Source organism: Spea bombifrons, chromosome 6, assembly GCF_027358695.1.
Source record: "Spea bombifrons isolate aSpeBom1 chromosome 6, aSpeBom1.2.pri, whole genome shotgun sequence".
NCBI lineage: Eukaryota > Metazoa > Chordata > Amphibia > Anura > Pelobatidae > Spea > Spea bombifrons.
This window is the reverse complement of record NC_071092.1, coordinates 1,873,052-1,889,433: the sequence shown is the minus strand read 5'-3', so window position 1 is coordinate 1,889,433 and position 16,382 is coordinate 1,873,052. Positions and strand designations below refer to the sequence as shown.

General features: G+C 46.2%; 1 protein-coding gene across 1 annotated transcript in view; it reads left to right on the top strand.

The window, feature by feature from the left end:
* DNAH12 (dynein axonemal heavy chain 12) overlaps nucleotides 1-16,382 on the top strand; it is a 32,757-nt gene that overhangs the window by 11,019 nt on the left and 5,356 nt on the right. Inside the window, exons 27-62 of the mRNA XM_053469599.1 lie at nucleotides 379-618; nucleotides 789-1,034; nucleotides 1,171-1,290; nucleotides 1,460-1,569; nucleotides 1,690-1,870; nucleotides 1,995-2,135; nucleotides 2,566-2,649; nucleotides 2,733-2,921; nucleotides 3,152-3,271; nucleotides 3,661-3,849; nucleotides 4,534-4,685; nucleotides 4,876-5,014; nucleotides 5,460-5,626; nucleotides 5,734-5,989; nucleotides 6,465-6,764; nucleotides 8,582-8,760; nucleotides 8,999-9,191; nucleotides 9,470-9,631; nucleotides 9,775-9,969; nucleotides 10,074-10,207; nucleotides 10,308-10,470; nucleotides 10,626-10,706; nucleotides 10,805-10,981; nucleotides 11,130-11,261; nucleotides 11,345-11,434; nucleotides 11,551-11,691; nucleotides 12,032-12,273; nucleotides 12,529-12,676; nucleotides 12,837-12,982; nucleotides 13,116-13,330; nucleotides 14,290-14,482; nucleotides 14,656-14,848; nucleotides 15,113-15,285; nucleotides 15,376-15,516; nucleotides 15,754-15,912; nucleotides 16,220-16,364. Coding sequence (XP_053325574.1) covers nucleotides 379-618; nucleotides 789-1,034; nucleotides 1,171-1,290; nucleotides 1,460-1,569; nucleotides 1,690-1,870; nucleotides 1,995-2,135; nucleotides 2,566-2,649; nucleotides 2,733-2,921; nucleotides 3,152-3,271; nucleotides 3,661-3,849; nucleotides 4,534-4,685; nucleotides 4,876-5,014; nucleotides 5,460-5,626; nucleotides 5,734-5,989; nucleotides 6,465-6,764; nucleotides 8,582-8,760; nucleotides 8,999-9,191; nucleotides 9,470-9,631; nucleotides 9,775-9,969; nucleotides 10,074-10,207; nucleotides 10,308-10,470; nucleotides 10,626-10,706; nucleotides 10,805-10,981; nucleotides 11,130-11,261; nucleotides 11,345-11,434; nucleotides 11,551-11,691; nucleotides 12,032-12,273; nucleotides 12,529-12,676; nucleotides 12,837-12,982; nucleotides 13,116-13,330; nucleotides 14,290-14,482; nucleotides 14,656-14,848; nucleotides 15,113-15,285; nucleotides 15,376-15,516; nucleotides 15,754-15,912; nucleotides 16,220-16,364 — 6,036 coding nt within the window. The remainder of the gene's footprint in view (nucleotides 1-378; nucleotides 619-788; nucleotides 1,035-1,170; nucleotides 1,291-1,459; nucleotides 1,570-1,689; nucleotides 1,871-1,994; nucleotides 2,136-2,565; nucleotides 2,650-2,732; nucleotides 2,922-3,151; nucleotides 3,272-3,660; nucleotides 3,850-4,533; nucleotides 4,686-4,875; nucleotides 5,015-5,459; nucleotides 5,627-5,733; nucleotides 5,990-6,464; nucleotides 6,765-8,581; nucleotides 8,761-8,998; nucleotides 9,192-9,469; nucleotides 9,632-9,774; nucleotides 9,970-10,073; nucleotides 10,208-10,307; nucleotides 10,471-10,625; nucleotides 10,707-10,804; nucleotides 10,982-11,129; nucleotides 11,262-11,344; nucleotides 11,435-11,550; nucleotides 11,692-12,031; nucleotides 12,274-12,528; nucleotides 12,677-12,836; nucleotides 12,983-13,115; nucleotides 13,331-14,289; nucleotides 14,483-14,655; nucleotides 14,849-15,112; nucleotides 15,286-15,375; nucleotides 15,517-15,753; nucleotides 15,913-16,219; nucleotides 16,365-16,382) is intronic.

Here is a 16,382-nt window from a genome sequence, read left to right as displayed (position 1 = left end):
CCATGCCATTTTCTTGGGGTTCACTTAAATTGTGTCTGCTTCCATCTTAATGTCTTATCTTTTCCTGTGTGTGCATCATAATTTCCTGTTGTTTTTTTACATCACTTCCTGCATATTCACTCTTCATCTTTCTCATTACTTTCTCATTACTTTATCTTACTTTTTCTGTTTGTTTTCTCACCACTTCCCGTATGTTCTAATTACTTCCCATATGTTCTCATTACTTCCTGTATGTTCTCATTACTTCCTGTATGTTCTCATTACTTCCTGTATGTTCTCATTACTTCCTGTATATCCTCATTACTTCCTGTATAATTCTCCACTACTTCCTATACATTTCCCATCACTTTATCTAAGTTGTCCTACCGTTTCCCATAGTTTTTTAAGGGTCTGGCCTCGTCGGGGGCCTGGGCATGTTTCGATGAGTTTAACCGCATCGAGCTGGAAGTGCTGTCGGTTGTGGCTCAGCAGATCCTCTGCATCCAGAGAGCCATCCAAACCAAGATGGAAATATTTAACTTTGAAGGCACCGAACTAAAGCTGAACCCTAACTGCTTCGTCGCCATCACCATGAACCCAGGCTATGCCGGCCGCTCCGAGTTGCCGGACAACCTTAAGGTAAAATATACCATTGGTCTCCAGAAGACGTGTCCTTCAAGGGTTGACCTTTAAATGCGGTGTAAGGATTGCTATCAGGTATAATAGATGTTTCAAACCTCTGTTATCATTTTATTTTACATTGTCATCTGACGAAGCGCCTCCTTCTTCTGTTTCTCAACCCGTTTCAGGTTCTCTTTAGAACTGTGGCCATGATGGTCCCCAACTACGCCCTTATCGCCGAGATCTCCCTCTATTCTTATGGTTTCCTCCATGCTAAGCCCCTCTCGGTGAAGATTGTGATGACCTACAGGCTGTGCTCGGAGCAGCTCTCCTCTCAGTTCCACTACGACTACGGGATGCGGGCCGTCAAGGCCGTTCTAGTGGCTGCCGGCAACCTCAAGCTGAAGTATCCCGAGGAGAACGAAGATATACTTGTACGTTTCCACCCCGGATACATTTATGGGTCAAAGCTAAAGATTTTATGGTTTTATCAAGATCTTTGTGGGCATAAATAGAAGAAAATGTAAAAATCTAAATAATCTAAATATTCTATTTCTTTACCTTATTTAGCTTCTGAGATCCATCAAGGACGTAAACGAGCCCAAATTTCTGTCCCATGATATCCCGCTGTTTAACGGAATCACCAGCGACCTCTTTCCTGGTATCCAACTTCCTGAAGCCGATTACAAAGTAAGTGACGGTCTCCGGCAGTGACACTGCTTTCCTGCGCATGATCAGCCGGTTCATTATTTGTATTTATGATTGATATTACTATTAAAACACGGGCTTTAGTAACATTGCCAGCGACACGTATGACACGTATGACACGTATGTCTTGATGCCTCTGCTTTTTGTACAGGATTTACTGGCGTGTGCCCACGAATGCTGCGTCAGACACAACGTCCAGCCGGAGTCGGTCTTCTTAGAGAAAATGATACAGACCTACGAGATGATGATCGTAAGACACGGGTGAGATTAGAAAATAGTACCGCTTGGGAAATATCTTACATTTTCTAGAAATTTAGGTCTTGAAAATATTTTTTGTGGTTCCAAACCCTCACCGGCGTCATTTTCCGTTTGGTCGCACAGTTTTATGTTGGTCGGAGAGCCGTTTTCGGGTAAAACGAAGGTCCTTCAGGTTTTGGCCGATACCCTCTCCCTCATGAACGAAAAAGGCTGCGAGGAAGAAAAGGTCGTATACAGGACGGTGAACCCCAAATCCATCACCATGGGGCAGCTTTTCGGGCAGTTTGACCCGGTGTCACACGAGGTATCGTAAACCGAGCGCTAGCCGAGCGTCCGCCGATAAAACTGATCAAAGAGGAGAACGTAGAGAATTTCTGTGCTATGATGTAATAACTTATGACAGGAGCGCGTCCTCCTTCCCATTGCAGTGGACCGACGGTATAGTCGCCAATACTTTCCGTGAGTTCGCGTTATCCGACACCCCCGAACGCAAATGGGTCGTGTTCGACGGGCCGATCGATACTCTGTGGATAGAGAGTATGAACACCGTGCTGGACGACAACAAAAAGGTAACATTGTGTCTAATAATTCGAAGAAACACAGCGTTTGTAGCATTTTATTTCTGAACCCTGCCCAGAACTATTTGTGTAATCAATCTGAATTTGCCTCCTTTTATCTGGGACTCCTTAATTCTAGCTTGTAGTCATGTGATGCAAGCAATGACTACTGATTGGCTGAAAGACTTTTCTTAAACCTCAACTACTCCAAATGCTTCGGTTCTAACGATTGTATTATTTATCACCAGTGGGAGAGATTTGTTATTGATCTGTGGTTCGATGAAAAGGGAATAATATGTTATTGCCCCAATTAAGCCCGTTCTTAATTATGTTGTGTAGGCAGTCTTAATAATAATAATAATAATAATAGTGGTTATAATAATAATAATAATAATAGTGATAATAACAATAATAATAATACATTTTATGAATATCTTGCCAGCTTTGCTTGATGAGTGGGGAGATTATTCAAATGTCTCCGCAAATGAGTCTGATCTTTGAAGCGATGGACCTGTCCCAGGCCTCGGTAAGTTGAAATCTGATGAATAATTAATACTCGGGTGTCAGGGAATCTTGGAGTCGGGGTATTAACTGAGTGTCACCCCACAGCCTGCCACGGTGAGCCGCTGTGGTATGATCTACCTGGAGCCCTTGCAGTTGGGCTGGATGCCGTTGGTGAAGTCGTGGCTGAACACCGTCCCTGAGGCGCTGCGGAGTAAAGAGCATCTTCCGCTCCTCGAGGAGCTTTTCCGTTGGCTGGTTCCTCCGGCGCTGCGGTTTCTGCGCAAACAGTGCAAGGTACGTACAGAGCGCGGAACTCCAAGCGAAAAAAGAGCATTATACAGTACATTTGGGTGAAAAAACATGTTTTTGTTATTATGAGTCTCCTGGTGGCGCCTCCTCTTTACGCACATTTAATTTTAGGAAAAATTGTAATAATAGTTTCATTTATTTTAATAATGAGTAATGGCGCTCGCTCCCCGCGCGTTGCACAGAATTAACCTGTCACGCGTCTCGTTTCTGCGCAGGAACTGGTCTCGTCGAGCGACAGCAATGTTGTGGTCTCACTCACCAGACTCTTCGAAATGCTGCTTTTTGACGCGGTCGGCGAGGAGCCGACGAATAAAAACATCCGGATCTGGATAATGGTGCGTGGCCCGGCTGCCTGCCCCTTTAACACCATCCTTTAGTCCTGTCCCAAAGCGGGCTTAATCCGAAAGGGTGCCGGGGCGGAAGGGCATTTCACGTAGCAGTCAACATAACCAGCAATGGATTTCCTTCCGAGGGCTTTATCCCCCATGATATTAGAAACCCTCAAAGGGGATTAATCCAGAAAGGATCCAGTTAAGGTGGAAATACTTCCTGAAGAAGATTTGGGCTACATCTCAGCCTTGTTTCTGATTTAAACTATTCCACATAGGGCAACCGATTAGTGGGGTTGTAACAACTGTCCATGCAATGCGCTCCTTATATTCCGCGTATGGCCTGTAAGAACGGCTGACGGGCCCAGCGTGATGCGTCTCCGTTCTTTTCACAGGCGTGCTTTGCTTTTTCCATGACGTGGTCCATCGGCGGCTGCTGCGACTCCGACAGTCGGGTTAAATTTGATGCATTTTTGAAAGAGATCGTATCGGGGAAATCCGAGGGGAACCCGGTGCCGGCCGCCGTGGGCAAGTGGGAATGTCCGCTGGATGATAAAGGCTTGGTTTATGACTTCATGTACGAGGTGAATAAACGACAGTGTTACCTGTAAACAATTACCTATAAAGTCGTGATACAGGGTAACCGTCACCATTAGCAGAGCTCGGCCAGCTTTCATACGATTACAGACGGCTTATAAACCAGCCGTGGGTTTCAGATAAACCTTTTCCACGTTGGCAAAACCCCATATATTGGCCTCCAAATATATACAAAAAAACGTATGAAAACAAGGAAATTTCAGGCTGTGACATAATTACAAAAGGGTTTTATAACCATCAGTCAGCCTTTTAAACTTAAACTTGGATCAGCGAACACAACGTGCCATTGGAACACAGGAGTGATGGGAGTGATAAAGGGCCATTGGAACGCAGGTGTGATGGGAGTGATAAAGGGCCATTGGAACACAGGAGTGATGGGAGTGATAAAGGGCCATTGGAACGCAGGTGTGATGGGAGTGATAAAGGGCCATTGGAACACAGGTGTGATGGGAGTGATAAAGGGCCATTGGAACACAGGAGTGATGGGAGTGATAAAGGGCCATTGGAACACAGGTGTGATGGGAGTGATAAAGGGCCTCTGTACGCCTATGAAGGGATTCCATTAAAAATCAACCGATTTCATCTACAATAGTCATTTACAACATTAACCCCCTCTGCACTGGATTTCATGTTGTCAAATTGTTGCTCAAAGGCTTTTCTCCTCTCCCCAGCTGAAAGGCCGCGGCCGCTGGGTTCACTGGAACGAGTTTATCAGAAACGCAAACATTGGAGACAAAAACACAAAGATTCAGGACATTATTGTCCCGACGATGGACACCGTGAGATACACGTTCCTGATGGAGCTCTGCATCAGACACGCCAAGTGAGTAACGGGGTCCTGACGGACGCAGAATGCCACGTTTGGGGAACAGAATGTTCACAGCGGACAGTTCATCTACAAGTAACATTAACCTTACCCAACATTCTATCTCCGCATTCGAATGGCGTCAGGGTGACGGAGGGATTTAAACGGCTAATAGCTTCATTAATTAACGCACACTTCCTTCTCACAGACCTTTGTTATTTGTGGGCCCGACCGGCACAGGGAAATCAGTTTATGTGAAGGACAAGTTAATGAACAACTTGGATAAAGAAAAGTTCTTTCCTTTCTTTATCAATTTCTCGGCTCGGACCAGCGCCAACCAGATCCAGGTCAGTGTCCTCTCCTCATTACCAGTCCTTACACAATTTAAAAGGTAGATTAAACTCCGACGCCATCCTTTACCCATCAAGAGATCTGCTCGGGATATACTGCTGTGTCTGTTATTATTCTGAAAATACGCAGAGATGTCAATGTTTTAGGAATCTCTTAATAATTATTAATAAGACTCACGAGGATGATAGAGAAACTGACGGCCTCCTTTCCACCCAACAAAGTCCTCAAAATTCTATGATGAGGAGCTGGGATACTGTGGGTTGGAGAAGACATCTTCAGTGTCTGGAAAGCTCCAGAATCCTGGACAGTGGTGTCCATGGGGTACGGATGCTGGAAGACTGCATGTCTTGCTTTAGAGACACATTTGGGTTAGAAGAACATCAACCACGTCAACAGAAACTTTCCGACCGTTTTCCCGTCTCTAATCTATTCTCCTTTCAGAACATCGTCATGGACAGGCTGGATAAAAGGCGTAAAGGCGTGTACGGGCCTCCCGTGGGGAAGAAATGCGTCGTTTTCGTTGATGATATGAACATGCCTGCCTTAGAGAAATATGGAGCCCAGCCGCCCATCGAACTGCTGAGACAGTTTTTTGACCACGGAAATTGGTAAATGTTTAATGACATTGAGAGGGTGCCGGGTGCGATGGAACCTGTCGTGAGGTTTTTCAGTGTTTGTAAATCTAGGTTAAAGTTGTATAATTTCATGTTTTTAGGTATGATGTGAAGGACACCTCCAAGATCTCCCTCGTTGACGTGCAGCTGTTCGGCGCGATGGGCCCCCCCGGCGGCGGGAGGAATGCTGTGACCCCGAGATTTTTACGCCACTTCAACTTGTTCACCATTAATGCTTTCAGCGACGAGACAATGATCCGCATCTTCTCCGCCGTGGTCTCTTTTTACCTTAGAAATAACGAGTTCTCACCTGACTTCTTCACCGTTGGCAACCAGATTGTTAGCGGCACGATGGAGGTGAGATAGTGAGATCACGGGTATTTATATTCTACAGTTTATATATATTTATTTATATATAGGATAATAAAATGTAACATATGAGTGAACATCGAGCTCCATATCGCAAACCCACAGAGGTCACGTCTCGTCAAGCTGACAACCCACCCAGACCTAAAGAATTCAGTCCCAGGACTTACCGAGGGATTGTAGGCTCTGTGGTTGAGAAGGACAGACTTTCTTAAGGTCTGACCAGTTGCTCGGTCTTTGGGTTCTATCCGTCGGTGTCAGAAATATCTGGGTATGGATATAAATTTCTAGAAGCCAATGGATTAGTCAATGGAGTTAAAGGGTCTTTTCCCATTAGATTAGCTCGGCCTCCTTAAGGTCCCCACAGGTTGGACACCATATTTTAAGGATGATGCGGTTGATTCTGTGCTCGGTTTCCGCGCCGTCTCTTGGCGCTTTAATTGTATAATCTTTCCTTTAATCAAAGGTGTATAAAAAAGCTATGGAGAACCTGCTGCCCACCCCAGCCAAGTCCCATTACACGTTCAATCTGCGGGACTTCTCCCGCGTCATCCAGGGCTGTCTGCTGATCAAGAAAGAAGCGGTGGAAAGTAAGCGCGTCATGGTGCGCCTCTTCGTGCACGAAGTCCTGCGGGTGTTTTATGATCGGTTAGTCGATGACGACGACAGATCCTGGCTCTTCAGATTAATCAAGGACGTGGTGAAAGATCATTTCAAGGAAAATTTCGACTCGGTGTTCGAGCATCTTAAACAAGGCAACGAACCCGTGAGTATCGGAATATCCGCCATAATTGTCTTTGTCACAATAAGGTAGACGGAGGACTTGCTTGCAGATATACACTACAGTTCAAAAGTTTGGGGTCACTTAGAAACTTCCTTGTTTTTGAAAGAAAATCACATTTTGTCCATTAAAGTAACATGAAATGGATCAGAAATCCAGCGCAGACGGGGTTAATGCTGTAAATGACTATTGTAGCTGGAAACGGCTGATTTTTTAATGGAATCTCTTCATAGGCATACAGAGGCCCTTTATCACTCCCATCACTCCTGTGTTCCAATGGCCCTTTATCACTCCCATCACTCCTGTGTTCCAATGGCCCTTTTATCACTCCCATCACTCCTGCGTTCCAATGGCCCTTTATCACTCCCATCACTCCTGGGTTCCAATGGCCCTTTTATCACTCCCATCACTCCTGTGTCCCAATGGCCCTTTTATCACTCCCATCACTCCTGGGTTCCAATGGCCCTTTATCACTCCCATCACTCCTGTGTTCCAATGGCCCTTTATCACTCCCATCACTCCTGTGTTCCAATGGCCCTTTATCACTCCCATCACTCCTGTGTTCCAATGGCCCTTTATCACTCCCATCACTCCTGTGTCCCAATGGCCCTTTATCACTCCCATCACTCCTGTGTTCCAATGGCCCTTTTATCACTCCCATCACTCCTGTGTTCCAATGGCCCTTTATCACTCCCATCACTCCTGGGTTCCAATGGCCCTTTATCACTCCCATCACTCCTGTGTTCCAATGGCCCTTTATCACTCCCATCACTCCTGTGTTCCAATGGCCCTTTATCACTCCCATCACTCCTGTGTTCCAATGGCCCTTTATCACTCCCATCACTCCTGTGTCCCAATGGCCCTTTATCACTCCCATCACTCCTGTGTTCCAATGGCCCTTTTATCACTCCCATCACTCCTGTGTTCCAATGGCCCTTTATCACTCCCATCACTCCTGGGTTTCAATGGCCCTTTATCACTCCCATCACTCCTGTGTTCCAATGGCCCTTTATCACTCCCATCACTCCTGGGTTTCAATGGCCCTTTATCACTCCCATCACTCCTGTGTTCCAATGGCCCTTTATCACTCCCATCACTCCTGTGTCCCAATGGCCCTTTATCACTCCCATCACTCCTGTGTTCCAATGGCCCTTTTATCACTCCCATCACTCCTGTGTTCCAATGGCCCTTTATCACTCCCATCACTCCTGGGTTCCAATGGCCCTTTATCACTCCCATCACTCCTGTGTTCCAATGGCCCTTTATCACTCCCATCACTCCTGTGTTCCAATGGCCCTTTATCACTCCCATCACTCCTGTGTTCCAATGGCCCTTTATCACTCCCATCACTCCTGTGTCCCAATGGCCCTTTATCACTCCCATCACTCCTGTGATCCAATGGCCCTTTTATCACTCCCATCACTCCTGTGTTCCAATGGCCCTTTATCACTCCCATCACTCCTGGGTTTCAATGGCCCTTTATCACTCCCATCACTCCTGTGTTCCAATGGCCCTTTATCACTCCCATCACTCCTGGGTTTCAATGGCCCTTTATCACTCCCATCACTCCTGGGTTCCAATGGCCCTTTATCACCCCCATCACTCCTGGGTTCCAATGGCACATTGTGTTCACTGAGCCAGAAATTTCCTTGTCTTCATGAAAAAACACTCGGTGACCCCAAACCTTTGAACCGCAGGTTTTTGGGACAATTACTAAACATTAGCAACGATCTAGTGAGCCGGTTCCCATGCACGGTTATTCGTATCCTGATAAAGCTGTAGCTTGTGACTGGTTTTCGCAGCTTTCTGAGGAATCGCTCCGGAATCTGCTGTTCGGCGATTACATGAACCCGGACCTGGAGGGAGACGAGCGTCTGTACGCGGAGATACCGAGCGTTCAGCAGTTCAACGATGTGGTGGAGAGATGTTTGGAGGAATATAACCAAACCCACAAAACCAGGATGAACCTCGTTATATTTAGGTAGGTTACCTGCCTTCGTAACAATACTGAGTAATACCTTTTATATTAGTCTAGGTCAGGTTCTAGAGGGTTCTAGACCAGGTAAAGCCAGTCTGTAGCTCTTGGCTTTATGGGAATTAAAGATCAATAGACCCTAGAGAGGTGCGAATGTGCAAACCCAACAAAGCCATGTTTTGGCTTTATCTCCAGACATTGGGTGACATATTAGAAATTGTTCTCTCTCATTTTCCTTGTAAAGATACGTTGTGGAACATTTGTCCCGGATCTGCCGCATCCTGAAACAGCCAGGAGGCAACGCTTTGCTGGTCGGCGTTGGAGGCAGCGGACGGCAGTCCCTAACCCGTCTCGCCACCGCCATGGCAAAAATGAATATCTTCCAGCCGGAGATCTCCAAGAGCTATGGGATGAATGAATGGAGAGAAGACCTCAAGGTGAGTGCAGGACTATGTCATGTATGTAGACGTGTTCTTGGTACCGGATTCAGGAAAGAGGCTGTTCCACTATGAGAACAGTATAAGAAGCTTATATATTTTTTTCTGCTGCAATGGCAACAAAGCCTTCAAAGTTATCAGTGCCATCTCCTTGTGTCTATGAATACAGGCTAGAAATTACCTGACCCCGAAAGGTGCAACCCAGATTATCTTTCGAAATATATCTCTCGGCTACCAATTCAATATTTTAGTAACCAGGCCTGTAAATCTCTCCCCAGAATCTTCTGCGGAACGCGGGGGTGAAGGGACAGAAAACCGTGTTTCTGATAACAGACACTCAGATCAAACAAGAAGCGTTCCTGGAGGACGTGGACAGTCTGCTCAACACCGGGGAGGTCCCGAACCTGTTTGCGGCAGATGAAAAGCAGGAAATAATGGAGGTAACGCGGACGTGTCTAACGCAACCAATGACAGAGACACGTAGAGGAGTCAAAAAGTGGCTCGTTTTATTCATTTTATTATTATTATTATTATTGTGCGCTGTGTTATTATATAGCCCTCTAATCCCATTTATCTGTCTCAGGGAGTCCGTCCAGTCGCCCAAGCTGGAAATAAAAACGCCGAGCTCAGCCCTTTGGCTTTATTCGCCTTCTTTGTGAATCGCTGCAAAGAAAACCTGCATATCGTGGTTGCCTTTAGCCCCATCGGAGACGCCTTTCGCAACCGCCTTCGGCAATTCCCGTCGCTCATCAACTGCTGCACCATCGACTGGTTCCAGGTGGGTTCGACCCTCCTGAGCGGCCGCGTGGTCGTTCTGTGTGTCATTATATTGTAAAGGATACGATAACACAATATATTTGGGGTATTTTTTGTGTGTTGCAGCCGTGGCCTGAAGATGCCCTCGAACGGGTGGCCGTGAAGTTTTTGGAAACGCTGGAAATGACGGAAACCGAGCATCAAGAAGTTGTGTCCATCTGTAAACACTTCCACACGTCTGCGATATCCCTGTCCGACAAGTCAGTATCTGCATCAGACATCCCCGCGGAGGTCATGCTGAATCCGACACATCGTAATTCCAATCATAATCCTCCCGTTGTGTCCTCCAACCTTGCGCAGGTTCTTGAGAGAACTGGGGAGACATAACTACGTTACTCCCACCTCTTACCTGGAACTCATCGCCGCTTTCCGCCAGCTCCTGACGCAGAAACGCGATACAGTGATGAAAGCGAAGAAGAGATACACCAACGGCTTGGACAAGCTGGCGTTCGCGGAGTCTCAGGTCAGTCGGGGGGATTCTTCGGGTCTCTTAATCAAGCTGGCCCAATATGCAGGACACGAGAAAGTCAGAAATGGATCTCCTCTTAAGGTTCTTCTCTTTTTGGCGAATGTCACGCTTTTATTCCGTTTCATCATTCGGAGGAATTGTTTATTTAGGTGGGAGAGATGAAGAAAGAGCTGGTGGAACTGCAGCCCAAGCTGGAGGAAGCCAAGGTGGAAAACGCCAACATGATGGAGGTAAAGCGTTTAATGGCCATGTGATGTCATTAATATATATATATTCAGCTTTCAGTGCATTCTCTTCCAGCCTTGACAGATTTCTTACTTTTGTCCAGATTATTGAAAAAGAATCAGCCGAAGTTGAAGCAAAGAGTAAAATCGTCCGAGTGGATGAAGAAGTGGCCACCCAGAAAGCCGCCGAAGCCCAAGCCTTGAAAAACGAGTGTGAGAGTGACCTGGCGGAGGCCATTCCGGCCCTGGAGGCCGCTCTCTCGGCCCTCAACACCCTAAAGGTTAGCTTAACCCTTTGAGTGCAGGAGGGGTGAGCTACCAATGGCAGCACCGCCAGACGTTTCCACATTTCTGATAATAGTATTAATTTTATCATGCAATAAAGAAGGCCAACCTCTACGCTAGTGACCGATGACCTGTTTTTTGTAGCCATCTGACGTCTCGATCGTGAAAGCCATGAAGAACCCGCCATCGGGGGTAAAACTCGTTATGTCAGCCGTGTGCGTCATGAAAGAAATAAAACCCGAGAAAATAAATGACCCCGCGGGCACCGGCCAGAAGGTAACGGGGGTCTCCTGCCAAATAATACGCACTGTGCTCTAGAACACTCTAGAATGTTTATTTTCCTTCTTATTCCCCGACAGATATTGGATTATTGGGGTCCGAGTAAAAAGCTTTTGGGGGACATGAATTTCTTAAAAGACCTGAAAGAATATGACAAGGACAACATTCCAGTAAGTTCCTCGCGGACGGACGTGACCAGGTCGTGCGAGCTGCGGTGATCTTCTGGAAACGATCACCACACGTTTTGTTCTTTCATTTATTTCATACTCATTTGTGTCTTTTTCAGGTCCCCGTAATGCAGAAAATCCGCAGTGAATTCATCCCAAACCAGGATTTTAATCCAGCCATCGTGGCCAAGGCGTCTTCCGCCGCCGAGGGTTTATGTCGCTGGATTTTGGCAATGGAGGTTTACGACAGAGTCGCCAAGGTATTTATTATGAGTTCCCACAAAAGTGCAGAACTCAAGAAATTCACGCTACGAGCAGGACGGACTCCTTATAACCCCCGCAAAGTTTGTGCTATTGGGTAAAAAGCTGTTGCAATTTGTCATTGGGATTTGTTACAATGTATCAAGAATTTGGTGGAACGTCCATCCTTCTCGAGGTTACTTGTTGTCTGATTTAAAGGAATTAATTTTTCGATTACAAATTGGAAATATTTCCCATAAAAATAACAATTGGAACCTCGGCCGTGCAGACGCCGTTGTGTATATTTTTTCTGAATCTGTATAATTTGGTCATTTATTGGTATTATTTACAATGATTTAGGTGGTTGCTCCTAAGAAAGCTCGCCTGGCAGAGGCCGAGCAGTCATTGACCGAAACGATGGCTCTTCTGAACCAAAAGAGAGCCGAGCTCAAAGCCGTCGAAGACCGGTTGGCCGCTCTACAAGAAACGTTTCGCGAGAAGACGGAGGAGAAAGTCCGACTGGAATTCCAAGTGGACCTCTGCGCAAAGAAACTGGAGCGAGCTGAGAAACTCATCGGGGGCCTCGGAGGAGAGAAATCCAGGTAAAACGAGAACGAGTTCGTAAATCCACGAGGGCCGCGTTGTCCGCCATATTTAAGAGCATAAACTCTTGTGCGTTATGGTCGCTCTTCATAAAGTTAACCTACGACTAGCCGGGAGTACGCAGTTCTGGTCACCAGTAAGTAATGGACTTAAAGGTTATTTATGTTCATTCATGGAACCAAATAATAATAATAATAAAACTAATACCAGTAATCCACCGGTTCCCTAACATTTGGATATTTGATCCATAACAGATGGTCCAGCGCTGCAGATTCCCTGCAGAACACATACGACAATTTGACCGGCGACGTCCTGGTATCGGCCGGAGTCATCGCCTATCTGGGGGCTTTTACAGCCGGCTTCCGGCACGAGTGCACCAAGAACTGGAGCAAGCTGTGCAAGGTCTGCGCCGCCCTCCCTCTGCGCTCTTTATACGTTAACGTTTCTCAATTCCGTTGTTTTTTTTATTTATCTAGAAATCATTTATTGAAACGCATTTTTTTCCCTCCAGATTTACTTTGAATTTGAGAAAATTAATCTTTTTTATCTTTTTTTTTGTCAGAGTAAAATGATTCCTTGTTCTGAAGATTTCTCTTTGAGTAAAACGCTTGGCGATCCAATTAAAATCCGAGCTTGGAATATCGCCGGGTTACCGACGGATAGTTTTTCCGTTGATAACGGAGTCATCGTTAGTAACTCGAGGCGCTGGTGAGTAGCGTTGGGGAGAAATAACCAACATTTTATTCGTTTTGAGTTAACGATATCCATGGGTCGGAACCCCGCGAGTTTCCAAATCTTCAGTGAGTTACTGAATATGCCATGAATTTCACCCAAAATTTAGGCCGCTGATGATTGACCCTCAGGGTCAAGCCAACAAATGGATAAAGAACTCGGAGCGAGAGAACCAGCTGAGCGTGATCAAGTTAACCGACCCAGACTACATGCGCACTCTGGAGAACTGTGTCCAGTTTGGGACTCCTCTTCTTCTGGAGAATGTGGGAGAGGAGCTGGACCCTTCTCTGGAGCCCTTACTGCTAAAACAGACCTTTAAACAAGGTGCGTCCGGTCGCTGCTTTAGGTCTGAGCCGGGTATTTTCTAGATAAGAGCTCTAGATGTGAGCTTGGGGCTGACTTTAGATGCAGACGCTAATTTAGATATGAGTTAGTACAAGGTTCTGGACCTGCAGGTTGGTTCCACAACCTGCTCTACATACATGCTCAGATAGCTAGCTAGTCCCTGTTCTAGATGTCTGCCCATCACCCGTTCTAGATTTGTATCTTGTGCCTGTGTGATTTCTTAGTAGTCTAGATATATGCGTTTGATCCAGTTCCGCTTACTTTTTTTGCACCTGTTCTAGGTATGCCCTTGGTGTCTGTTCTAAGCGCTAGCTTGGTCTGTGTTCTAGGTCCCTGCTTTAGTTTTTCGCTTGCCGCTAGATATCTACCAGCTTCCTTTCTAGAAAGACTTGCTTACTAATTATTTCCGATTATTCGATCCCTGCCCTAGAAAAGCAGATTATTAAAAAAAGTAAATTAATTTTCTTTGCTAAAGTCCTTTTCTGAATTCTTTTTAATGCTGTCTGTCGGGAGCAGAGGAAGGTATTACGGACGATTATTCTTGTTTTTAATAAATCGAGTTTAATGTCTATATATAAATAATTGAAGGTATTTCGCGTTTAATCGATTCAATCTATTTATAATGAAGCAGCGTAACGACGAGAGATTCCATGCACTGTTCCTTCATGAGCGAGAATATGTGATGAATCTGTTTGGAAATAATTGATATAACCGTATAGTTTCATTTTACCCTCTGGCTGTTGCCTCTGGAATATATAATGGAGGATCTTTAATGGCGCCATCGCTGTACTGAGCCCCAAGTCCTAGGAGTAGAGGGGGTTTAAATGACTATAACCGGAGGGAAAGTTACCCCTGGCTTGCCACACCTTGCTACATACACGTGTAGATGGCCATTTTGGCCCCTTATCCAGCTTTATGGACGTGCGTTGCCGTTACAGGGGGTGTGGAGTGCATCCGGCTTGGGGAGACCATCATTGAGTATTCCAGAGATTTCCGCTTCTACATAACCACCAAGCTGAGGAACCCGCATTACCTGCCGGAACTCGCCACCAAGGTGTCCCTTCTCAACTTCATGATCACCCCTGAAGGCCTGGAGGACCAGCTCTTGGGGATTGTGGTGGCCAAGGAGAGGTTTGTGACTCAAGTCCCTGCAAATAACTGTCGCTCTAATTATATCCTCCCTTCTTACATGATTGGCTATTGGTGGCACCCGCCAGCGATGACTTTTAACCCATTTTATGACACATCTGAATGGAATTGGTAAAGTTTTTGGTCCTTTATAAAGTGAGTCTCATCCGTTGTAGGCCGGAGCTGGAGGAGGAGAGGAACGTGCTGATCCTGCAGTCCGCCGCAAACAAAAAGCAGCTGAAGGAGATCGAGGACAAGATCCTGGAAACCTTACAGTCCTCGGAAGGGAATATTCTGGAAGACGAAAGCGCGATTCAGATCCTAGACTCCGCCAAAATAATGTCTAATGAGATTACAAAGAAGCAGCAGGTAGGAGGGCGGCCGTGCTGGGGAAATGAGCCGGGAGCGCGGCCCTCTTGTGTATTATGTGGTGCCTGGGAAAGGGGGATTCATGGAGGGACTGGATGTGACTGGGATAGGGGTGGTCGGCAGTAATCCTCACCAATAGCAAGATGCCAACGCTCAGCCCTGGGCGCATTCAGCAGACGCTAGGCACGGCCAGGCGCTGGCTTTAGGCGGAGGGAACCGTTCCGTTACGGATGAAGCTTTATATCATTTTACTCCCCAAACCAGATCGCAGAGAAGACTGAAATCAAAATAGCTGAATCCAGAGAGGGCTACAGACCGATCGCCAGGCACTCGTCCGTGCTGTTCTTCAGTATCGCGGACCTGGCCAACATTGACCCCATGTACCAGTACTCGCTCAACTGGTTTGTCAACCTTTACATCAACTCCATTCAGGACAGGTGAGGACGGGGCTCTCTTCTTTGCTCATATAAATATATATATAATATACGTAATGTTTAGTGAATATTATTCATCATTTTCCTTTTCAGCAACAAATCCAAAATCTTGGAAAAGCGCCTTCGCTACCTGAACGATCACTTTACCTACAATCTGTACTGCAACGTGTGCCGCTCCCTCTTCGAGAAGGACAAGCTGCTCTTCTCTTTCTTGCTTTGCTGCAATCTGCTCATGTAAGTTGGAATTTCGCCCGACCCAATTCCCTATGGATTTTCCCCAAAACCCAGGGTCGATAAAACAGGCGACATTTCTTTTAACTGCCGAAATCCTATTGATTCTAAACGAATTGGAAAAAATTCTGTGAAAAACATAGAATTTTAGACCCCGCGTGACGCGTTCCTCGAGAAACACGAACATTCCGATGAACGATACGCACCGTCCATGCACCTTGTCATTTATTTTAACTTTAGAGCAAAAAAGGAGATTGAAATCCAGGAATTTCTGTTCTTGCTGACGGGAGGAGTCGGCCTCCAGAATAACGCGGCGAACCCAGCTCCGTCGTGGCTTCCAGATAAGAGCTGGGATGAGGTTTGCCGCGCAAGCGAGCTTCCCTCTTTCAAGGGCTTAAGGTAAAGACTCGCTGTCCTTTCTAAAGGGGATTTTGGCAATTAGACCCATATCAGGATAATAGTCATTTACGAACACCACGGATGATTGACAGATCCAGAGAGAGGTCTTAATAGCCAAGGCTATGAAAATATTACTAAATGTACCCAATTGGTGGATAATTTGTTTCTAGACCACCAGTCACTGTCTAAATTAGAGACATCACGTTTTCTGGGGGGGGGGGTTAAATGTTTTCTGCTCTAGAGCTTATAACATGAATTTGTGATTCTAGTAAAACTGCCTGAAAAGAGTAACTTTCCTCTGCTTCAGGGAACACTTTACCGAAAATCCCAACGAATGGCATAAAGTATTCGACAGCAAAGAGCCCCACGCGGCCCCCTTACCCGGCCCCTTCGACGAGAAGCTCAATGAGCTCCAGAAAATGATTCTCGTGCGCTGCCTGCGGCCGGACAAGGTGAGGAGCGAGGCGCGG